Source organism: Theropithecus gelada, chromosome 11 (genome assembly GCF_003255815.1).
Source record: "Theropithecus gelada isolate Dixy chromosome 11, Tgel_1.0, whole genome shotgun sequence".
In the NCBI taxonomy this organism is placed as follows: Eukaryota; Metazoa; Chordata; class Mammalia; order Primates; family Cercopithecidae; genus Theropithecus; species Theropithecus gelada.
In genome coordinates, this window is record NC_037679.1 from 65,873,927 (window position 1) to 65,899,845 (window position 25,919).

The following is a 25,919-nucleotide window of genomic DNA, read 5'->3' on the forward strand; positions in this document are numbered from 1 at the left end:
GTTTTTGAATAGGTCCGTCTTGTGGAACTGACAACATTGTCCCAGCTACAATTATAGTAAGCGTATTTTAGAATTTAATACCACCCTCATCTTCTGCATGTACACATGCACCTCTTGTTCCCCCCTACATACACATGCTGTATACAGAGGGCAGTAGTTAAGGACTATCAGATTTAGGTGGCTGACCTACAGCTCCAGTTAAGAACTAAAATTAGATCCTTGTGGAATATGTATCCAGTGACGTTCATCACAGAAGAGTGTAGACATAACCTTGAGAGGCCAGGGAAACATCATCCAAGGGAGCCTGCCTTAACTACAAAAATTCCTTTGACATCTCATTTTTTATCTTAAAAATTCATGTAACTTATGTAATGAGATTTATAATACATTCATTTATTTTTATGTGGAAATCCCCTACCCCAAATAAATCTTTTAGTAAAATAGTGGTTGAAGAATATGTACCAAAATTACCCTATGACTTTAAGTATCCCTGGTACTGGGCCACATCTCCCAGATGAATGTGCATAACCTATTTTAAGATTAGGGTCTATCCCATCACTCTAGGAGTACTGGTAGATTCAAGTGAGTATAATTCAAGCACGTGGCTAACACTGTAGTCATAATGGGCAAAAAAGCAGGGAAGGAGGAGTCTATTCTATTATCTATTCTATTTTATTAAAGGGAAAGTGGCAGACTGTAAGGATAGGTATTTCACTGCCACTACAATATGAGAATTTTTTTTTTAAGTAGAACCATGTTTAAGGATTTAGATCTGTTTATTTAAGGAAAACAAAAATCTGTTCTCAGAAATTCCCTTCACTGGCCTAGTTTAGCCCAGAATTGCTCTTAATGTTAGGAACACTCATTTTTGTTTTAGTTCTTGTGTATTACTACATACCAGTAAAAGAGAGTAGGACTGAGTCAAATAAGAATTTGAGTCCCCTTTCCCACTGTAGCATTCTCTGCTACATTAAGCAAATCATTTAGCCTATCTGGGAGTCAGTTTTCATATCTATAAAATGAGAAGGATATCCTCTTGTCCTGAGTATGTTAATAGGTGTTATTTTTTGAAAGAGTTCTGTGGTCAAAGTAAGGAAATATCAGCTTTAAAAAAATGAACAGGGCTGGGCACAGTGACTCAAGCCTACAATTCCAGCACTTTGGGAGGCAAAGGTGAGGGGATTGCTTAATTAAGGCCTGGAGTTTGAAACTGGCCTAGGCAGCATAGCAAGACCCTGTCTCTAAAAGTTAAAAAAATAGCTGAACACAGTTAATTGTACCTCTATTCCTAGCTACTTGGGAGGCTGAGGCAGGAGGATCCTTTGAGCCCAGGAGTTCGAGGTTACAGTGAGCTATGATCATGCCGTTGTTCTCCAGCCTGGGTGACAGAGTGATGATACCCTGTCTCAAAAAAAAAAAAAAAAAAAAAAGTTTCTTTTCCATAATACATGGGAGAATCCTTGGTAGTTTGGTATGCCTTATAAGTTTCCCAAGCTTATTTGCCTACAAAACCCATTTTTATAGAATCTTTTGTACTGCTAGTGTTTGTTAATGGTAAGTGATCATTATAGCACCTTCTCTTAACATTCTGATTCTAGAAATTGGACACATTTTGTTTGGCTGTTCAGCTCGTTTCTAGACTGAAGTTATCCTAGGGTTACTAACAAGTTGAACTCAATGCTTGTAATGTGTGTGTATCCTGCCCTTTTTTCCAGCGGGTACTGCAAAGTTACTGCATTTTCCTGTTTCTTGTAAATAACACAAACATTATTCCTTGTCTTTTGCAGTTTTTCACTTTCTCTGTTCCCCTTTGTTTCAGTGTATTCAATTTTTGGCCCATTTTTATTTTAAATTAATCTATTCATCTTTATCTGAGTTTCAACAACTAATAGTAAAGATTTCTGAAACCCTCAGCCCATTAAATCCTTTTGAGAAACACTAATGTTGGAGAGAAAACTATGTCACTTCTACATATGGGCTTATTTCAATCAGAAAAACAAGCCACCTTTAAAATGTTGCTATTGGTTAAGATCTTTAATTATAGGTCTTGTTCTTAAAAATGTAAAATTTTAACTCTTACTGTGTACCATCATTTCATTTAATAAAACAGCATTGTAATAGAAGGAGTATTTTCCCCATTTTATAGGTAATGAGACTAAAGCTCAGAGAAACCAAGTAACTTGTCCATATCTCACAAATAATAAATAGCAGTCATAACCAACTTATATTGTCTCTATTATACCTTGTAGTTTCTTATTAAAACGTGATAATACTATATGTGGCATATGTATTGTAGTTATAATGATAAGTAACATTTATTGACTAATTCTAGGGCAGCACATACACATCATCTCATTTAACTCCCTCAATAACCCTATGAGGTAGGTACTTTTTTTTCTTTCTTTCTTTCTTTTTTTTTTTTTTGAGACAGAATCTCGCTCTCTCACCCAGGCTGGAGTGCTATGGCAATGAGTGCTCTGCTCACTGCAACCTCTACCTCCTGGTCCCAAGTGATTCTCCTGCCCCAGCCTCCCTCATGAGTAGCTGGAATTACAGGCTCCCACTACCATGCCCATCTAATTTTTGTATTTTTAGTAGAGACAGGGTTTCACCATGTTGGCCAGGCTGGTCTCGAATTTCTGACCTCAGGTGGTCTGCCCACCTTAGCCTCCCAAAGTGCTGGGCATGAGCCACCATGCCTGGCGTCAAGTAGGTACTATTATACCAATTTTACAGGTAAGGAAATAAAGAAATTGGTCAACTTAAAGTCATACAACTGAAGTAAGTGGCAGCTGGGAATTGAAACCAGAGCTTTAATAACCTATTAAATGTTTGGAAATAATATTCTATAGCACACAGTGCTTTGAAGATGTCATATCCTAGTGTGTATGTTTGTAAATATTCTACATATTTGACAGCATCTTTGTGCCTGTGGAAGAAGAGAAATGTGTTAGACCCTGCCCCTGCCAAAGCTGATAAGAGAGATAACTCTCCGTAAATATAATTCAAGGTCAGAGGCTTAAGTGCTATAAAAGTGCTACCGATTAAGTATTCTGGATTTAGAGGTGGAAGGGATTACTTCCTGCTGGGGGATGGTGAAAAAGATAGCATTTGATTTGAAGGGAGGAGTGATTTAAGAAGGTTGGGAGGACATTTTGAATACAGGAAGTAACATGAGAAAAGGCACAGAAGTTTGGACAAGCATTAGAGGTAGATTATGGTGCCTAGATCAAGGATATTATGGCAATAAGTAGTTGAATGTGAGTTTTAGAAAGGTGAGTTATGGGGGATTGGTCCCCTTCCTAGTTAATGTGTTTGGATGTGTTTTATTTCAGGTATCTACTATGAGATAGTTAAAGAGAAATGTCTACCAGGCAGCAATATTTTCTTTTTGCTGCCAACCTTAGGAAGCAAGTCACCTATCTCAGAAGTAAAAGATACCACCATCAACCAAGTTATACAAGTTAGAAATCTATGAGATTCCTTGCCTCCTCTTTCTTCTTCATTCTTGACCAATCATTCCACCAAATCGTTCAGTCAATTCTGCACTCTTAAAATCTTTCCTCTGCTGGGCGCCATGGTTCACTCCTGTAATCCCAGCACTTTGGGAGGTGAGAAGATCACTTGAGCTCAGGAGGTCGAGGCTGCAGCAAGTCATAAAGGCACCACTGCACTTCAGCCTAGGTGACAGAGTGACACCCTGTCTCAAAAAAAAGAAGAAAAAAAACAACAGCAGCAACAAAAAAACCTCTGTAATTTTCCCAGTTTCATTACCACTGCCTTAGTTCAGCCCGCCATCATCTCTCTTACTGCAACAACCACTTAACTGCCTTGCTTCTGGTCCTGCTCCCCTTTTCTTACTCATTTTCCACATTATCATCAGAGTAATATTTCCCAAATACAAATCTAATGTCATTTTCCTGCTTAATACTCTGCAGTAAGTTCCCCATTTCCTTCTGGATTAATTCGAGACTCTTCATTCTTCTCATATAAACATGGACTAGTATATTTTCTCTTTAAAAAAGAAAGAACAGCCTTTGTTGACCTTACATTTCCTCTTATTGTCAGCCCATTTCTCTGTCTTACAATAGCATCTTGAAAGGTATCTACTTCTCTCTCTTTTTTACCTCCCAGTTACTCTTCAGAAACTGTTTTTTTGTTTGTTTGTTTGTTTGTTTTGAGATGGAGTTTCGCTCTTGCTGCCCATGCTGGAGTGCAATGGTATGATCTTGGCTCACTGCAACCTCCGCCTCCCGGGTTCAAGCGATTCTTCTGCCTCAGCTTCCCGAGTAACTGGGATTACAGGCATGTGCCACCATGCCTGGCTAATTTTTTGTATTTTTAGTAGAGACAGGGTTTCTCCATGTTGGCCAGGCTGGCCTCGAACTCCCAACCTCAGGTGATCCACCCGCCTCGGCCTCCCAAAGTGCTGGGATTACAGGCGTGAGCCACCACGCCGGTCCCCAGAAACTGTTTTTATCAAGGCTCTTTGTGATCTAGCATTGCCAGGTCTTTATGCTATTTGACCTTTCATCTGCATTTCGAACAGTTGACCATTCCTTCCATAAAATATTTTCTGCCATCTTGTGTTCCAGAACACCACACTGCTGAATTTCCTCTTGCTAATACCTCTTTACCTCCTTTATCAGTTTTTCTTCTCCACAGCCCCTGAGTGGTAGCATCTTTCGTGGCTTTTAGTCCCCATTTTCTCTATATGTTTTTCTCTAGGCAATCTCATCCACTTTTATAACTTAAGAATGCCCTTATTCATATAGAAAGCATAGATAACCCTGATGGCTGCTTAGGGCTCCAGCCATATACATTCAGCTTCCTATTTGACATCTCCAGTTACCACAAACTTAATGTGACCTTACAGAATTTTCCTCCAAACCTGTTCTTTCCCCAGTCATCCCCTTCTCAATAAATGGTACTATGTTGGCTTAAGCCAGAAACTTCCCTCTCCCCCACAAATAGTAAGTCCTATCAATTTTCCCTCTAAAATATATACCAAATCCATTCACTTGTCTCCCTCTCCACTGCTACCACTCTAGTTGAAAGTATGTTTGTTCCAGTCCAACCCATTTTCCACACAGCGATGGTGATTTTTTTAAAATCATTTAATTGGATTATATCTCTCTTTTACATAAACTCCTTTAGTGACTTTTCATAGTATTTAAAAAGTAAAGTCTGATCTTATCATGGCCTGTAAGACGCCACATAATCTGGTCCTTGCTTACTTTCCAGTTTCATCTCACAGCACTTTGCCTCCAACATCACCCACCTTAGCTTTCAGGACCTTAAACAAACCAGGCTCTGTCTATACTGTTTTTTCTCTCTTTCTTCTTTCCCCCTTCCCTTCCCTTCCCTCCTTCTCTCTCTCTCTTTTTCTTTCTTTCTGTCTCTCCCGCCCTCCCCCCCTTCCTTCCTTCCTTCCCTCTCTCCCTCCCTCCCTCTTCTCTTCCCCTTCCCTCTTCCCTTCCCCTTCCCTCTTCCCTCTTCCCTCTTTCCTCAGAGTTTCGCTCTGTAACCCGCCCTGGAGTACAGTGGTGCGATCTTGGCTCAGTGCAACCTCCGTCTCCCAGGTTCAAGCGATTCTCCTGCCTCGGCCTCCTGAGTAGCTGGGACTACTGGCACATGCCACCACACCCGGCTAATTTTTTTGCATTTTTAGTAGAGATAGGGTTTCACAATGTTGGCCAGGATAGCCTCGATCTCCTGACTTCATGATCCACCCGCCTCAGCCTCCCAAAGTGCTGGGATTACAGGCGTGAGCCACCGCGCCCGGCTACTATTCTTTCTTCTACTCTTTGCACATTTAGCAGCTTCTCACTATCAGAACTTGGTCTAAATATAACTCTATCTAAAGTTGATATTTTCCCCAGTTATTTGCTATCAAAATATCCTGTTAATTTCCCTTATATTTACTTAACATTTTAGCACCAGAATTATATCTCTGTTCACACTGTGTACCCATCACCTAATACAATGCCTTGAATATGGCAAGTACTGAGAATATTTGTTGAAGGACTGAATGGAAATTGAACCTGTACCTTTCAGGTGTCATTTTAAATGATACTTCCTTAGGAAACTTTTCCCTGAGTTGGTTTAATTCTCTCCCATGAGACTGGATTAGGTGCCTTAGATTTTTATTGCCATAATATTTTATGTTTAAATCAGTGGTCTTCATGGGAATAGGGTAGGTTTTCTCCTCAGGAGACATTTGGCAGTTTCTGGAGACATTTTTTATTGTGATGACTGGGTAATGGGAATATTACTGGCATCTAGTGGGTGGAGGCCAAGGGTGCTACCAAATGCCCTACAATGCACAGAACAGACTCCCAAAACAAAGAATTATCCAATCCAGGATGTCAGTTATGTTGAGGCAGATAAATTCTTGCTTAGATCTATTCAGTGCACTTATCATATTGATCCCTATCTTGTGTTTCTTTGTAATTCTCCTCTGTTCCACTTTAAGTTCCTTAGAAGTCTCACCACATTGGATTTATTAAAGGGAAATTAACAGGATATTTTGGTAGAAAATAACTTGGTAAATTCTTGATAGATGGCCAAGTAGATAAGAAAATGAATATACAAAGCAGCCATGGCACAACTAGGACAAGTTGGCCTAGATCCTGATATTAGATATAGAAAGCAGTTGCTTAGTCCTTGAGGTAAACTATAATATCTGTTGCTCATAGAATGATGGCACAGTTGAGTTTCTGTATGGTACATTGATGGGATGCCATATTTCAAAGCTGTATTATATTTAGGTTAAAGCTAAGTTGTTTTAACAAAGGGACCTCAAGATAGAAGTGGCTTACAAAATATGTGTTTATTACCTTCTCAAGTAATAGTTCTGAGATAATCACTCAGGCAGTGAATGACTCTGCTTTATTAATTTATTCAAGGACCTGGTTTCCTTTCAAGTTGTCAAATCATGCTTCACCATCTGAGCATTGTCTTAACCTAGACTGGACTGCCACTTTTAGGTTTAGGCTATAGAAGGGGATAAGACAGTGGAGAAGTCATACCCACTGTCTCAAAGAGCCAGACCTGGAAATGGCATAGATCATGTCTATACACTTTCATTCTACTGGCAAGAGCTCCATCATACAGCAGTGAAGAACAACTAGGGAATGTGGTATGGCTAGGTAGCCATGGGCCTTGCCACAGTTGTTACTGCATGAGAAAAGGACAGTGGGTTTTGGTGGACAACTATCAGTTTCCATCACAGTGTCTAACAAACTGTTAGATAAACCTACAGTCAGCCCTCTGTATCCATCGATTCAACCAACAGAGTTAAAAAATATTTAGGGGAGGTTGGGCGCTGTAGCTCACGCCTGTAATCCCAGCACTTTGGGAGACCAAGGCAGGCGGATCACCTGAGGTCAGGAGTTCGAGACCAACCTGGCCAACATGGTGAAACCCCATCTCTACTAAAATACAAAAATTAGTGGGGTGTGGTGGTGCGTGCCTTTAATCCCATCTACTCAGGAGTCTAAGGCAGGAGAATCACTTGAACCTGGGAGGTGGAGGTTGCAGTGAGCTGAGATCACACCACTGCACCCTAGCCTGGGCAACAGAGCGAGCCTCTGTCTCAAAAAAAAAAAAAAAAAAAAAAATTAGGGGAAAAAAACCCCCAAAACAATGATATAGCAGTAAAAAAATACAAATACAAAATACAGTATAACAATTTACGTAGCATTTACATTGTTTTGGGTATTATAAGTAGTTTAGAGGTGATATAAAGTATATGGGAGGTTGTGCAAAGGTTGTATGCAAGTACTATATACTATTTTATATTAGGGACTTGAGCATCTATGGATTTCGGTATCCATGGGGGTTCTGGAACTAGCCTTCTGAGAACACTGAGGGACACTATGAAGCTTTATATTATTTATTTATTACTCTGGTATCTCAGTTTTACTACCTTATATAGTTGAAGAAAACTTATAAAGGATACGAAGTGTTGTCTAGAACAGTGCTTCTCAAATTATTTGTGATGAAGGATCAAGGTCTTACATTGTTTGTTTTTCCCTAATTTGCAGTAGGCCAATACTTTTCTAAAATGCAATACAAATTAATCACTAAAAGAAATAATCATCAAATTACTATGAAAGTTTCTAAATGCATACTCTTTATCCCTGTCTCACCTTATGTACCTATCTCAACATGACCTAGCAACAAGGAGTTGGTGAACTGGCACTAATCAGTAGACAACTCTTCTAAGTAACACTTGCCTCAAAAGTGTTTTCTAACAACCTATTTTGAATTACCAGAGTCTAGTAGATGAACTGTGGTATCAATCTTTTAAACAAAGGCATTTTCTTTATGTATAAAATTTTTAATTTTTTAATAGTTTTAGAAATCACCTCTTAAGATAGTTTATAAATCTTGATAGATCATTTGAATACTTACATATGCTTCATAGCGTATTTTGTTTCATAACTAAGCCAAAGATGATCCTTGTTTTATAGATTCAGAGTGAAAAAAAAGCCTACTATTCTGGAGCTCAAAGAAGGTTGCCTTAGAGGGCATTTAGTTTTAATGCATGGTGTGGAGGGAAAAAAAAAGGCCTAATAAAGTGACATGCTCAAAATCACAATAAATCGGAGACAGCTATGGTATGATCATAATTTACAATGGAAATTACATTGGAATCAGATGATCTGGATTGAGTCCTGACCTTGTATTTCTTAGCCAAGTGGCTCCAGGCAATCTTAACGTTTTAAGAATTGTGTGGTGGGGCCGGGTGTGGTGGCTCAGGCCTGTAATTCCAGCACTTTGGGAGGCCGAGGTGGGAGGATCACCTGAGGTCAGGAGTTGGAGACCAGCCCGGTCAACATGGCGAAACCCCGTCTCTACTGAAAATACAAAAATTAAGCAGACGTGGTGTTGTGTGTCTGTAATCCCAGCTACTCAGGAGGCTGAGACAGGAGAATCACTTGAACTCCGGAGGCGGAGGTTGCAGTGAACTAAGATTGTGCCACTGCACTTCGGCCTGGGAGACAGAGAAGACTCTGTCTCAAAAAAAAAAAAAAAAAAAAGAATTGTGCAGTAAGCATTTCTTAGATTGAGAAATATAAAAGTTTTTTGTAAACTGTAAAGCACATAAGCAAAAAATATTACAGGTGACACATCCCAAATCCTCAAACTGAAATCTCCAAAATTCAAAACTAAAAAGAAAAAATACCTATTTATGGGGTACATGTGATACTTTGACACAAGTGTACACAATGTGTAATGATCAAATCAGGGTAATTGGGGTATCCATACTCTCAAACATTTAACATTTCTTTGTGTTAGGAACATTCCAGTTCTATTCTTCTAGTTCTTTTGAAATATACAATAAATTATTGGTAACTGTAATTGACCTGTTGGGCTACTGAATACTAGATCTTATTCCTTCTATCTAATGGTATTTTTGTACCCATTAACCAGCCCCTCCATATCCACCCCTAAGCCATCTCCACTACCCTTCTCAGCCTCTGGTGGCCATCATTCTACTCTCTATCTCCATTAGATCTTTTTTTTTAGCTTCCATATGAGTGAGAACATGCAATACCTGTCTTTCTGTGCCTGGTTTATTTCACTTAACATAATGTCCTACAGTTCCATCCATGTTGTTGCAAATGACAGGACATAATTTGGAACTATTTTGAGTGCCGACATGATATTCAAAGGAAATGCTCATTACAGGATTTTAGATTTGGGCTGCGCAACCAAGTAAGTATAATGCAAATATTTCAAAATCCAAAGAAATCCAAAACACTTCTTCTGATCCTAAGCAGTTTGATTAAAACATACTCCACATGTGCTATAATTATTAAAATTGTGAAGCCATTTCTTTTAATGGTAAACCAACATTGTTCTTTCTGGACTCTGCTGCATTTCATGCTACAGATTTCATTGAGAACAGGAGTCATATTTAATACTGCATCCATTTAAAAGTATGTTTTACAAGGACTCTAGCAATATGAAAAATGCTTATTATGTTATATTTAAAAGTTAGGAAGCAAAATTATGTGCACATGATGATCATACCTGTGTGTTAAAGTAATAATACATGTTACTGAAAATCAAGTAAATTAACTAAGGATCAAGCTCTCTGTCCACTGTGTATAAAATATACCAGTTCATATAATGAAGGATTTTTTTCTATTTTCTTTAATAGTTTTATTCTGTATTTTAAAGAGCATATACATGTAAGTAACTTAAACTCTTCAGAAAAAAGAACTTTGTATGAAGGTGCATACTTTCTGCTACTTCTGTGAAAAGACTTTTACCCTGGGGGATGAACCACCCTACCAATACAGTCACAAGAATAGCGTCTACTACTTTCTTTTCTTCTTAGAAAGGGAAAGTGTCAAGACATTATTAAAAGACCTCTAATCTCAAATGCTTGAGATTTAGGGAACTTAATTTATTTCAAGTTGGGGAGAGGGTGCTAAGATTAAGAAGAAATAAAACATAATGATAGTCACCATTAAAGAGTGCTTATTATGTCCCAGCATGTATTTTATAACATCCCTGTGAGATACGGATGTTATTCCCCCCGCCCTTCCGCCCTTTTTTTTTTTTTTTTGATCCACCCACCTCAGCCTCCCAGAGTGCTGGGATTATGGGTGTGAGCCACCATGCCTGGCCTCCCATTTTTTAAAAATGGGAAACTGAGACTAAGAAGTGTCTAAATCATACAGCTGGTTGAAAAAAAAAGTCACACAGTGGCAAACCCAGGTATTAAACTCAGGTCTTTGATTTAAAAGCCACCATAATACATTTTCTTCTCTTGTGAAAAAGATGTCCCTTCCACCTTCAGAGAATTTTTAGTAGTTGAGGCAAACTCATAAAAAGAAAACTAACAGGATGGATGTGCTAAGCACCAAATGATTGCTACAGATTTGTGGTTTAGGTATCCCTTAGAAAGGAAGAATGTTGAGGTCTGAAGTGATTAGGGAAATTTTTATGTTGAAAATGGGTTTTAAGCTTAGTCTTCGAGAATTGCTAAAACTTAAATAGAAAAGGAAAAGGACTGATGTGTAGAGGGAGGCTGTCACAAAGCAAAAAAGCTCAATATGAGATAATTTGGAAAGGAATATAGCTAAAGAGGAAAATTTGATAAGAATAGTATGAAAGAAAACTCAGAGCAGGTTAGCAGATCTTAAGTGCCAAACTGAGGACTTTGACATTTTACCTGATAATAATGTGTAACAGATAACCTGTACTGAACATTTATCACTTGCCAGGCACTGCCCTATTTGTTGTACATGCATGATCTCATTTAATTCTTGCAGTAAATGAGGTCCAGAGACAAGTAACTTGCCAAGGCCACAATTGTTCAGAAGAAGAGCCAAGATTTGAATATAAACAATTTAAATTCAGAACTTCTGCTCTTAATTACCACACTGATTTGGTTTTAGAGTCCATCGTAGATTGAACAAATTTCAAGCCCAGGATCAGTGACCTTAAACAAGTAATGTGCCTCCCACCTTTGGCAGTTTTTCACATTTTAGTTCAGAAAAGTGATGTGACAGTAGAAAATGACATCTCATTCCTGTCCCTGCTGCCCTTACACATCTTTAGCACATGGCAGCGAAGGAGAAGTCAAGGTAATGTGCTAATGGCTTTCAAGTCTGCCTGCTTTTCTGTGTTCATCTGGTCAGGTATTCTCAGTTAACCCTTGACCCTAATGTCCAAATTATGTCAGTCCATTGTTAATCATAGTTCAGTGGTCCTCACATTGTGGATTCTGGACCAGCAGTAGCATCAACTAGGAATTGTTAAAAGTCCCATTTCTGGACCCTCATCCCAGACCTACTGAATCAGAAACTCGAGGGATGAGGTGCAACTGTCTGTTTTTTAAAAGTCCTTTAGGTGATTATGATGCATGATGACGTTTGAGAACCACTGTTAAAGTCCACTATAGGATTTCAGTTCAGGAGCAAACTACTAAAAAGTTTTTGGCAATCCTTGAGGGGTAGATGTGGTGGCAGGGCATACCATGCTGAAGGAACAGTGGAGGAAAGACTCAGGATGTATCATGGTCAGGGACTGGGGGTCAATTTGGAACATCTGAAGAAGAAACAGTGTGTGTTTGCGTTGTGTGTATCAGACAACAGTAGGAAAGGGGAAACTAGGCCCATTTCAACAACATTCTGTGGGCAGCAGGGAGGTATGAAAGGTGTTTGAGGAGAGCAGAGCATGTGTTAGGAAGAGTAAAATCAACTTAAATAGTTACAGCACAGAAAAGTACTGATAGGGCAAAATAAAGGGGAAATACAAGAGCACCTTTGAAACACGGAAGTAGTACACAAACTCAACAGATAGAAGAACTATAAAGAATGCTGCCTATTCAACCACTTTTATTTGTTCCTGATAATATTCCTTAAATAGAAATTACTGTATTGAGTAAAGCATTAAGTATGTTGATTAAATATCACTTTCATTGTTTTTTATGTTTTTGGTTCTAAAAATTGTAATTTGAAAAAAGAGAGTCATTGTCCAAAAAGTGGTATTACTTTTCAAGAGATATAGCAAAAAACTGTGCAGCAGTCACCATGTGAGGTAAGTCTGTAGTGAGAAATGGTATGTTCAAGAACAACTGTGATTAAGAACTGTGCAAAAAAATCTTGTCTTTGCTTGCTAGATGATCTACAAGCTTTTAGATGAGGCAGTTTTTAACTAAAAATTTTGTAGGCATCTTTAATCTCTTTCATGTCCCAGAGTTTCTCAGTCCATTTGGTTTACGTATAGCCCTGGCTATTCCAATTTGTCTTTGGGCTCTGCTGTTTTTCTTTCTTGAGTCTAAAGTTGTTAGGAAGAAAAGTGCCATAGTGCCCATAGGTTTTCTTTTTACTTTTATTGTTGCTGTTATTTTTAGTTTAGAATGGAAGAAAGATATTTGTGTGCTGTTAGACATGTAGAACTCCGAATTCACAAATGTAATATTTTATAATACCTTATTACATGTTTCCCAACTTAAGGAGGAAGGCAGATATTTCCTTCTTGAATGAAATTGTGTGGAAGCAAAGGTGATCTGACTCCACCCCCAGGAATATACCACATATGAAGTAGTATGTAGAATGTATTTTTTTGTCTTGAATGTGAAAGGTCTAAATATGGAGAAAATTTTCCTTGTTCTGTATACTTTTAATAATGGGCACATTATACTTTCTGCTATCCCCAAACTACATTCAAAAAAAGTACTTTAAAAATGATATTAAAATATTAAAAGAAAGTCCTTTCTAATTATTAGGTATGGTAGGGATATAATTGACAATGTTATGAAATTTTTTTTTGGCTTATCAGGTAAAGTTCCTTTCCACATCTATTTAAAGAACATAATACAGTCATCCCTCTGTATCATGCAGTCTGCATCTATGGATTTAATCAATTGTAGATTGAAAATACTCAAGGAAAAAAAGGATAGTTGTGTCAGTATTGAACATGTACAGACAAACTTTTCTGTCATTATTCCTTAAATAATACAACCATTTACATAGCATTTACATTGTATTAGATATTATAAATAATCTAGTGATGACTGAACATATACAGGAAGAAGTGCATAGGTTATATGCAAATGCTATGCCTTTTTTTTTTTTGAGACAGTCTCGCTCTGTTGCCAGGCTGGAGTGCAGTGGCACGATCTTGGCTCACTGCAACCTCCGACTCCCTAGTTCAAGTGATTCTCCTGCCTCAGCCTCCCGAGTAGCTGGGATTACAGGCACGTGCCACCATGCCCAGCTAATTTTTTGTATTTTTAGTAGAGACAGGGTTTCACCATGTTAAGCAAGATGGTCTCGATCTCCTGACCTCGTGATCCGCCTTCCTCAGCCTCCCAAAGTGCCGGGATTACAGGCATGAGCCACTGTACCCATCCTTCTATACCATTTTATATAAGATACTTGAGTATCTGTGGATTTTATTATCTGCAGAGGGTTCTGGAATCAATCCCACACAGATACCAAGGGATGACTACATTTTAAATGGGCATTTTTGTAGCTGATGACTATGTGCACATAGCCTAGGTTTCCTGACAAGATTATAATGTGACCCACAGGCAGCCTCTTTTTATTAAAGAGTTAAGTCTGATGATAGATGAATAGAAATTTTGTAAAATCTTATATTGGTAGTAGTAGTTGTTGTTTTGTTTTGTTTTGTTTTGTTTTGTTTTTTGAGACGGAGTCTCGCTCTGTCGCCAAGGCTGGAGTGCAATGGCCGGATCTCAGCTCACTGCAAGCTCCGCCTCCCGGGTTGACGCCATTCTCCTGCCTCAGCCTCCCGAGTAGCTGGGACTACAGGCGCCCGCCACCTCGCCCGGCTAGTTTTTTGTATTTTTTAGTAGAGACGGGGTTTCACCGTGTTAGCCAGGATGGTCTCGATCTCCTGACCTCGTGATCCGCCTGTCTCGGCCTCCCAAAGTGCTGGGGTTACAGGCTTGAGCCACTGCGCCCGGCCTAGTTGTTTTTTTAATAAGATATAAGGGAGTACAGAAACGTTCAGCAATGGAGTAGTTATAGCTGCTTGCCTCACATGTAAGGGTAAGCTTGAGAGACCCAGACCTGCAGTTCGTAGAGAAGAAAGCTGACATTGAATTTTGAGGGAATGGTCAGTGATTCTTAAATCTGGCAATGGTATAAAAAAAACCTCTTTAGGAAATAAAGATATTTGAGTTCATTCTAGAATTGTTTTTGAGATATTGATAGCGAGATTTGGAACCAGAACTACTACATACATTTGTACGATCTGTGCCCTACGGCAAGAGAACAAAAGAAAGCTAAAATTCTGTACACAATCTGAGCTTCCCAAGCTATGTGTGCTTTTTAATAATTTGCCCACCCAATGGGAACTTTTTTCTGTAGTTTGTATACTAGGAGGAGTCACCTTTTTGCAATTGGCTCAAGGCTTAATATATGCTAATTCAACTGTATTTGGAACCTAACACTTGGAATAATTTTTTATCAATTTGTCAGCAAAAGTTCTTCTCTGGGGTTGTTTGATGATTAAATATTATTAGATCTTAGCTAAAGGGGGTTCTAGGGTTTCTGAAACATGGGACTGCTGCTAAAGAACTATAAATTCAGAAGCAATAGCACAACTAAAACTCAGCAGAAATGCATACTTCTTTAAATCTTTTTGCAAGAGCCTGTACTCTGGACAAATAGGAACCAATTCTTGAGGCATTAATCTTTATTTCTGGGAAGGGAACAGCTATGATTCAAACTGATTGTCTTCCATCCTGATGGTGACCTTATATTTCAGTCTGTAACATTCCGTGATTTAAAAAATAATAAAAACCTTTTCTATCTGGATTTTTAACTGTTGTTAAATACATTGGCAGAGAAACATTCTGTGTTAAGTCATTTGAGCCAAATAATGATTTTTGCATACTCTTCTTGTTTTTCAGAAACTCTGTGAAGGCATATTTAAAGTCCTTATAAAGGACATCCCAACAACATGTCAAGTGTCGTGCCTGGAAGTACTCCGCATTCTCTCCAGAGACAAAAAGGTTTTAGTTCCTGTAACAACTAAGGAAAATATGCAGATACTGCTGCGACTAGCCAAACTAAATGAGTTAGATGATTCTTTGGAGAAAGTATCAGAGTTCCCAGTTATTGTGGAGTCATTAAAATGTCTGTGTAATATAGTGTTCAACAGTCAGATGGCACAGCAGCTCAGCCTGGAACTTAATCTTGCTGCAAAGCTCTGTAATCTCCTGAGAAAGTGCAAGGACCGGAAATTTATCAATGACATTAAGTGCTTTGACTTGCGCTTGCTCTTCCTTCTGTCACTTTTGCACACCGACATCAGGTCACAATTGCGCTATGAGCTCCAGGGACTACCGCTGCTAACCCAGATCTTGGAAAGTGCCTTTAGCATCAAGTGGACCGATGAGTATGAATCGGCCATAGACCATAATGGACCTCCTCTCTCACCTCAGGAGACGGACTGTGCCATTGAGGCCCTCAAAGCTCTCTTCAATGTGACAGTAGACAGTTGGAAGGTGCATAAAGAGGTAAGGCAGAGAAGGCTATTTTTATCTACCTGAAATTTAATTGGTCTGGGGCATCCCTAGAGTTTCCTGCAAGAGAAGAATACAAGTTGGGAAATGGAAAAAGTTCCCACTTCTCCCATTAAGCAATTGTATTACCCAGGATGTACTTCTTAAGCATTGTAAGTCTTATTCTTTCCATTTGTGTGATAACACCTATCAGAATAGGTATAAAAATGGACTACTATTTCGTAAGTTGCCAAATATAGTTTTCTGAGTTGCATTATTGTCTCTTTTTAAGAGTGCCTCTTTCAGGAATAAGGTTTAAATGATAAGATTTGAGGGGAAGCAAAACAATGTGGTTGATAAAGCTATAGGCATTTTCAGTGGCTGCCATCTTAAAGGAAAGTTAAGACAGATCAAGCCAGGTGAAGTTGATCAATCAGAATTAGTGTCTGCTCAGGAGAGTAGAAGATGCTCTGTGTATGCCTATCGTCCCAGTCTCCAGGGGGGTTCTCTATAGTGTTAGATAACTACCAGAGGTATAGGACCACAACTAGATATCTGTGCTCATATATAAGTTCTAGAAAACAAGCTGATTATGCCAGAGTGTGGGGAAGGTTATTTTAAACCACCTGACTTATTTCTAAACAAAGATCTTTCTTCACTGTGGCTTGGACCCTTCAGCAACCCAAAGTGAGGCAGATTTGATAGTTTACATTTGAGTACCTACAAGAACAATATGCTAAATAGGAAACTTAGTTTAAGGAAGTCAACAAATTAAGTGAAGTAGACATAAACTTTTTTCCCTCCTTCTAGAAGCATAACATGTCATATTTACTCTCTTTTTAGCTTTAAATAACTGTTGAAATTCAGCCCCTGCTGTAAAAAGAGAGAGAGATTTTGGTGCCAGAGCAAATTGTCTTTTTTGACAATTGACTTTAAGATTTAGGCTAACATTTGAAACACTTCTCACCCATGAGTAAAGATCTGTTTTTGCCAGCAGCCTACTTTAAAGGGATTATCTCAGTGCAGTGCTATAGTGGGAATATGCAGACATCTGAGTTTTAAAGTGCAAATAGGTCTGTATTTTGAAACTAAATATTTGAGTATCAGTCCTAACAGCTGTTCTAGATGACTGTAGTATGGTCAGTTTTTCCTTGGACTTGGCAAGAAAAGATGTGGAAAGCCCACATGCTCCATTTATGCATTGAAACCAAATATTTGGAAGTATTTAAAATGTTATGTTTCTATGCTTATTTGGTACCTTCTATGGTTATTTTTCTTACGCTGTTTGTTTTGGGGTTTTTAAGTTCTCCATTTGAGACTTTAAACTCCTGAGACTGTTGGTTTGCCATCGTTAGAGCCCCCTGTTATTTAAATTATACCCAAAATAGTAGCTCACACTGTTCAGATTCCTGACAAAAAAGAGTGTAAAATTCAGTGAGTACACATCAGTATATGTATGAAATGGATGACAGGTAATAAATATCAGTATATTGAGATTATCCCTCATTAGTGTACTTCAGTTATAAGTAATATCGGAGCTAGAAGAAGCTTTAGAAAATGTTGAAGTAGCAAATACTCATTCTGTGTTATAGAATATTTAATCTCCAAAAGATACATGAAAAGGATCCGTAATCCTGGAGCGGGTATCTCTGACCTAGTACCCGTTGTGAGTCAGTTGATATAGCCATCATAAAATATATACATTTAATGTGACTCTGGGCTATTACTGAAGTGCTCAGAAATTTAAATACTATTGAACATAAGATTCTTGCCAGCCCAATTAGATAAGAATGTCTTCATGAGTTTCCAGAGCCAACTTTTAGCAGACATTTAGTCATTCATTCATCCAATCAGTCTGTCAGTCAGTAAATATTTATGGTCAATTGCTAGACATTATGCCGAGCATTGTGTAATATTTTTGCAAACAATAGGCATTGTCTTTGCCTTCATGAAACTTCAGTTTTTTTAGGTGAGAGAGGTAATAAATCAGTAAACACATATATAATTCAAATTCTCTTAAGTGCTAGGAGAGAAAGAGCGCATTGATTGAGAATACTTAGTAAGAAAAATTTTCTGAAGGTGTCTCCTGAGATCTGAAAAGAGAACGACTTGGCCATTTGAAAAACCGGGGGATAAAAAATTGGGGGATGAACATTTTGTGGAAGTTAAACAGTGTATGAAAGACAGAGACCAAAGCATAGGGTACTTTCTAGTGAGGGACCCACAACGTGGCATAAAGAAAGTCTGTCACCAGAGTGCAAAGAAACTTGCTACTAAGAGCCCATTTACCTGGATTTTAATAGCTCCTTGATTGTCAGACAAAAGACAGTTTACTTCGATTGGGCAAGCCCCTAAAGAATTGCCAGAATTTTAAAACAGTGACTGAAATAAAAGGATATGGAAAACTTGTGGTACAGAAGAATCCAACTTTTAAAATAAACGTTATTTTCCTTTTTATGAAAATAATATGTGCTCATTGTATAATATCGAGGAAAAAGGCATATAAGCAATAAGAAAATACAAATTACCTGTAAACTCACCACTCAAAAGATAAGCACTTTTTTATTCTTTTTTCTTTTTTTTGAGACAGTCTTGCTCTGTCACCCAGGCTGGAGTGCAGTGGCACAATCTTAGCTCACTGCAACCTCTGGCTCCCGAGTTCAAGCAATTCTCCTGCCTCAGCCTCCAGAGTAACTGGGATTACAGGCATGCACCACCATGCCTGGCTAATTTTGCATTTTTAGTTGAGACGGCGTTTTACCGTGTTGGCCAGGCTGGTCTTGAACTCCTCACCTCATGATCCACCCGCCTCGGCCTCCCAAAGTGCTAGGATTACAGGCGTGAGCCACTGCGCCAGGACTCTTTTTTTTTTAGCTAAAGAAATAGGGTCTTGTCTGTTGCCTAGGCTGGAATGCAGTGGTGTGATCATAGCTCACTGCAGCCTCAAACTCTTGTGCTCAAGCTGTCCTCCCGAGTAGCTGGGACTATAAGTGCAGGCCACCACACTCAGCTAATTATTTTTTATTTATTTATTTATTTTTGAGATGGAGTCTTGCTCTCTCGCCCGGGCTGGAGTGCCGTGGTACGATCTCGGCTCACTGCAAGCTCCGCCTCCCGGGTTCACGCCATTCTCCTGCTTCAGCCTCCCAAGTAGCTGGGACTACAGGTGCCTGCCACCACGCCCTAAGTTTTTTGTATTTTTAGTAGAGATGGAGTGTCACTGTGTTGATGGTCTCGATCTCCTGACCTTGTGGTCCGCCTGCCTCGGCCTCCCACAGTGCTGAGATTACAGGCATGAGCCACGGCGCCCGACCTATGTTTTAGTCTTTTAAGACATGGGTCTTGCTATGTTGTTCAGGCTGGTCTTGAACTCGTAGCCTCAAGCAATCCTCCTACCTCAGCCTCCCAAGTAGTTGGGATTACAGATGTAAGCTACTGCACCAAGCACTGTTTGCCTCTTTTGGTGTGTATCTTTCTTATTTTTTTTTTGAGATGGAGTTTCCCTCTTGTTGCCCAGGCTGGAGGGCAATGATGTAATCTTGGCTCACTGCAACCTCTCCCTCCTGGGTCAAGTTATTTTCCTGCCTCAGCCTCCTGAGTACCTGGGATTACAGGCATGCGCCACCACCCCTGGCTAATTTTGTATTTTTAGTAGAGACAGGATTTCTCCATGTTGAGACCATGTCAGGCTGGTCTCAAACTACCGACTTCAGTGATCCGCCCGCATCGGCCCCTCAAAGTGCTGGGATTACAGGTGTGAGCCACTGTGCCCGGCTGGAGTATATCTTTCTAACTATTCTTAATTGTATGGTAGATAAATATATATGTACATTTTTACAAAAATGCAGTCATTTAATAATCTTAGTCTTTTTTCTAAGACTAATAAAAGTTCATAAAGAGTAGGTTTTCGGCTGGGTGTGGTGGCTCACACTTGTAATCCCAGCATTTTGGGAGGCCGAGGCAGGCAGATCATAAGGTCAGGAGATCGAGACCATTCTGGCTAACATGGTGAAAACCCACCTCTACTAAAAATGCAAAAAATTAGCCGGGCGTGGTGGAGGGCGCCTGTAGTCCCAGCTACTTGGGAGGCTGAGGCAGGAGAGTGGCGTGAACCTGGGAGGCAGAGTTTGCAGTGAGCCAAGATCGCACCACTGCACCCCAGCCTGGGCAACAGAGCAAGACTCCGTCTCAAAAAAAAAAAAAAAAAAAAAAGAGTAGGTTTTCAACATGTGTTTCTTTAAGCCATAAGGTTTCTAGCAGTGGTCTCTGGGAGCAATTCCGTGTTCCAGGTTCCTCACCCTCACTTTAAATACAGAGCACCAATTGTTCTTGCTATTGCTATTGCTTTTCTTTAAATATAGGTTGTAATTAAGATTTAATTTGGGGGATAAAATGGATTCCGCAACCCAAAAGAAATTTTTGACAACCACCTTCTAACTTCTTGTGAAATAATACGTACTTGTAAGTATAAAGAGGCCTATGAAAATGAAGAATATGGCTAGGTGCAGTGGTGGCTCAGGCCTGTAATCCTAGCACTTTGGGAGGCTGAGGCAGGAGCATGGCTTGAGCCCACAAGTTTTGAGACCAGCCTGGGCAACATAGTGAGACCTGATCTCTACAAAAAATAAAAAAAGATAAAAATTATCCAGGCATTGTGGCATGTGCCTATAGTCCTAGCTACTTGGGAGGCTGAGGTAGGAGGATCACTTAAGCCCAGAAGGTTAAGGCTGCATGGTTGTGCCACCACACTCCCGCCTGGGTAACAGTGTCTCTCTCTCTCAGGAAAAAAAAAAAAAGAAGTTTAAAAATAGATAAATATTTTAAATATATATATATCAGTGTTTTATACTTAGGAGTATTCCTTCCTAAGGAAAGATGTATCAACCTTTAACAGATCTCCCTTTTGAAGACAATTAAAAGGTTGTTTGCAGTTGCTTGCCGTTTTAAATTCTAGTGATTTTTCTTATAAAATTTTTGTAGATACGTTCCTGAAATTGGTGGGCCAGAGGGTTTCAAAGTTTCAAGGTGTTTTTATATATGTTGCCAAATTTACCTTCAGAAAAATATTGTTGGTTTATACCTTTTCAAACCCTGGACATTTCACTTTTTAAAATCTTTGCCTATTTCACAGCTTTACAGTTACAGAAAATGCAAACATTTGGTTTTAAACTGTTTTAGTTATTTTTATGACCACTTTCATTTACAGTTCACCAAAAATAGAAAATTAATGACTAGGTTTTTCTTGAGGTTTAGCAAATTAGTGCAATTTGTTCATTTTAGATTCATGCCTCAGTGTTAAATTCGTGCCTGCCTGCTGATGCCATCAGCAGATTAATTTGGAGTTTGCTTTCCATTCGGTGGGAAATGTAGCTAGCCTTATTTCCACATGTAGAATCAGCCTCTGTCTCCCTTTCCTAAAGGTGTAGTGTGTTTTAAAAAGCCAGTTGATTTCTTTAGCAGGATACAAAGTCAGTTTTAAAAAAGTTAATTGAAATGGTCTTGTCTTCCTCCTGCTTTAACACTTTTCTAAATATCTCTGTTGATGGAAGAGAGCATGTTATTCTTGGGACTGTAAGGGATCCCTAGAATGAAGACCACATTCCCTTCTCCTGTGCTTCCAAGGTATCAGTGCAACGTAATAAGAAAGTACATACCAGCAGACATGTTAGAAACAGAGAACCCAGTGCACACAGAGAAGTACGAGTATCTGAGTAGTCAAAGGATACCATTTGAATGAGATAAAACAGTGAGTGTCCATAGAAATTAATTAGGAATGTCACAAAAGGGGTTAGTTCCATGATTATTTTAGAGACTTTAAAGGAAATATGCAGTAGTGGAATCTGTAATTAAGATGTGAAAGCTATATAAAGAGATCCCAAAGAATTTCCTGAGTTTTTTTCTCCGTTTTAATGTTACCTCATTTTGATTTTCACTATCATAACCAAGCCTGCTTGCTCTCTTTCTCTTCCTTTGCCCTTCATCCTTACGGACTTCTTTTCTCTCTCAGCCTTTGAAGGTGGTATCATTTCAGGAGGAGAGAATATTGATGCCCTGAAAATATCAAAACTAAATCAGGAAGCAATTAATAAACAGTTGTATAAGCTATGTTTATATAATGTTTTATGAAAAGCAATTCCATTTCATTACTGGCATCTTTGTGAGACAGGAGCATTAACCCCATTTGACAAATGACAGTGAAGATCAGAGAGTTTCAATTACTTGCGGAAAGTCACACAGTAGAATAACCAACAGTAGAAAATAGTGTTTACTTTGTTAAGACTTCTTAAATGATAGCATTTATCCAACAAATATTTATTGAGACATAAACTAATGGAATAGAATAAATAGAGTCGATACAGTCAACTGACTTACAGGTAACTTTGAAGTACAGTAGTGAAAGAATGGGCTTTTTAATAAACGGGGCTTTATCAATTGTATGGCCACGTGGAAAAAATGAATTCGAATCCCTATCTTATACCGTATACAAAAAATTAATTTGAGATGGATAAGAGACCTAAATATACAAGGTAAATAATAAAGCTCACTGAAGAGTATCTTCATGACTTTATCTCATACAAATCAAACATTTCTTAAATAAGCAAAGATTTCTAAAACAGGACAAAATAAGGATCAAACCATAAAGGAAAGAAATTACAAATCGATTTTCATTAAAGTGAATTCATCAAAAGAAGCAAAAAGGCAAGACACCAGGAGGAGGATATGTGCAATGACTCTCTTCAGAATACATTAAAAAGTCCTACAAATCCGTAAAAATAAAAATCAGACACCCCAATAGAAAAATAAGCAAAGGACTTGAACAGGAACTTCACAAAAGAGATAGCTCAATGAGTAATAAACATATGAAAAGGTGTCCAACTTTATTAGTCACCAGAAAAATGCATACTACAACCAAGAAATCACTACACATCCATGAGAATGACTAAAATTAGAAAGGCTGACTCTAACAAGTATTGATTGGTGCCCCCGTAGAGCAACTGGTGGGGTATAAATTGGTGTAAGTATTTGGAAATACTTAGCAGTACCTTGTAAAGCTTGACATATGGATATAACCTGTGACTCAGCATCTCCTCTCTAGGGTGTATACCTGTAGATATTAAATGACATGTTAAAAATTATGTTCACAACAACACTTTTCAGGATAGCCCCAAGCTGGAAACAATCCAAGTGTCAATCAGGAGTAGAGCAGATAAGTAAATTGTGGCATATTCATATGTTGGAATACTATATAGTAGTGCTTTCTTAACCTATCTGTAGGTGAAGGACCAGATTTTTTTCTCCAAAAATCTGTCAGAATGAAACTCTTGTGTAATACAATATTACACACAATGCCAAACTGCTCAAAAGTTTCTAAATGTTCACATATACCGTCTGTACTCCTGGTGTTGCAGACCAGTGATGAACAGGGTGGGGAGCAGCAGTGGAACACAAACATACTTCAGATAGCACTGCTCTCAAACAATGACAAAGAACAGACTGCAACTACACAGAGTAATGTGAATGAATCTCACAAACCAACACAAGAGTCTGTATTTTATGATTCTATACGTATAAAGTTCAGTAACAACCAAACTACCTGTGTGTGACATTAACAAGTTAGAATTACCTGTGAGGGACAGAAGATGGTCATTTGAAGGGGGTATGGAAAGAATTCTGAAATTCTTAATCTTGGCATTGCATGATTTTTATATTGGTTATATGGGTGTGCTTATTTTGTCAAAATTTAGCTCTACACTTATGATTTGTGCACGTTTCTGTTTGTATAGTATACTTTACATTAAAATTTATTGATGACCTATTAAACACACACCCTCTTTCCTCATTAAGGTAATAGATTAGTGGAGGAAACAAAGTATATGCAAGTAAACAAATGTGAAATTACAAATTATGATTTCATGAGAGAAAAAAGAGTCGTCTCAGAGAAGATACTTTAGCTGAGACCTGGAGTGCGCAAAGGAACCAGTGATGCAGAGCAGAGGCAAACGATACAGGGATTTTAGTAGTCGTTTTGAGTAGAGAAATAGAGCTAATTTAGTGGATTTAGAGTAAAAGAGGACATTGTAGACATCAGATACAACTTGGGAGCTGATGTTATCAAAACTGGAAAAGGTAGAACTAGGGTAAAAAGTAGAATTTTGCTTTGCAGCTGCAAATAATGGAAAGACCAAAATGGATAGATTTATGAAAGCCTGTCAACATCAGCATGAAAATAGATTATTGTCTAAAATAAAGGAAAATATAATGTAAAAGGAAGTGTAATCCCTAGTTAATTTTTAAAACCAAGGGAAATATGATCTTATCAAGAGTTAAGTAATGAATGCGTTTCACACGGCTATTTAACATGAGAGAATTTTAATTCAGGCGTTTGAGATGGATAGTGAATGGGACAACATTCATTCCAACCCTGCCAGTCTTAGAGTCTGTCATTCCAGTAGTCCCTCTTTGTTTTTCCGCTTTCCCCCTACAACGATTTATCATTTGTTTCAGCTCTTATCAGTCTTGCCTCTTGTTCCCTTCCTCTGTTATCCTTCCCCCTAACCTTCAAATGTTTTATTGAAAGTATTAAAGCACTTTCATGCTTATCATTTTCTTTAATACTTTGTAACCCTGACAGAACCCTCCAGTATTTGGAGATTCATGTGGGGAAACTGAGGCTTGGAGAAACTATATGACTTGTTTGAAGTGACAACCTAGACTCCTGACCCCAAGTGCAGTGCCTTTATTTCCATTAGGCCACTGAGGCCCTCTTCTCATCCAACTCTATACATGATGATGTTATGTTTAAAATATTATTGTCCACATTATGAGTTGTGCTTGCTAGGTTTTATGAGAGACATCTTCCTAGAAGGGTTATGTGAGTTCTATATATGAATATAAGATATATGTGTATAACTTATGAAAATATATCACTTCACATGGACTTGAAATCAATGATGTATTAAGAAGTTTTGGCCAGCCGCGGTGGCTCACACCTGTAATCCCAGCACATTGGGAGGTTGAGGCGTGTGGATCACCTGTGGTCAGGAGTTGAAGACCAGCCTGGCCAACATGGTGAAAGAACCCTGTCTCTACTAAAAATACAAAAAAAAAAAAAAAAAAATTCGCCGGGTATGGTGGCGGGCACCTGTAATCCCAGCTACTCAGGAGGCTGAGCAGGAGAATCGCTTGAATCCAGGAGGCAGAGGTTGTGGTGAGCTGAGATCACACCATTGCACTCCAGCCTGGGCAACAAGAGTAAAACTCCGTCTCAAAAAAAAAAAAAAAAAAAGAAGTTTTATAATTTTTTAGTAGTTTTTGAGGTAGTTGGAATCTGCCTGAAATATGGCATATCCAGGCTCTCTATCACAATTATCTCTAATTTCATATGTCTTCTTAATTATTTAAAATCTGGAAGAAGAAAGATAATGACTTCGATGCAGATAATTAAAGAAAGTGTAATCAAGATCTCACTAAAAATGAAGAAGTAAACCAAATGATTATTCAGGGCTTAGTTTATTTCCTACTGTTTGCCTTCTTCGCTCTAACTGCCTGTGTCTCTTTAATACCACTGCCAATGAGTAAACATTGGAGATCACTTGTTTTTCGTTATTTGCTGGTAGTTCTGGGGGAATTAGGATATTAAGATTGATTAAAATGAAGTTGGTGGATTTATTGCTTTGAAAGTTGAGATGAGACATTTTTATTAAGGATGTACAACCAGTCTCTGAAATAACCTGGTAGCATCACATCTGTTGGAACTTTTATAATGATTAGTAAACTGGAACAGTGCACCATACAACAAACGAATTTAGCCTTTTTGGAAATGAAAAAAAATCTCTAGTGGAATTGAATCTTAAGAAGGTAAACCAGAGTGGCTAGGTCAGCATTTCTGGAAGTGGTTATGGTTGTTCATATGAGA

At 38.5% G+C, this 25,919-nt stretch overlaps 1 protein-coding gene across 15 annotated transcripts in view; it reads left to right on the top strand.

Moving 5' to 3' along the window:
- RIC8B (RIC8 guanine nucleotide exchange factor B) overlaps positions 1-25,919 on the top strand; it is a 116,388-nt gene that overhangs the window by 27,425 nt on the left and 63,044 nt on the right. For all 15 annotated transcript variants that reach the window (XR_003121729.1, XR_003121726.1, XR_003121727.1 and 12 more), the window contains one exon: positions 15,410-16,018. Coding sequence is in view for 10 of the 15 variants with exons in the window: in XM_025401168.1 (XP_025256953.1) it covers positions 15,410-16,018 (609 nt within the window). In the remaining 5 variants the exon portion in view is untranslated. The remainder of the gene's footprint in view (positions 1-15,409; positions 16,019-25,919) is intronic.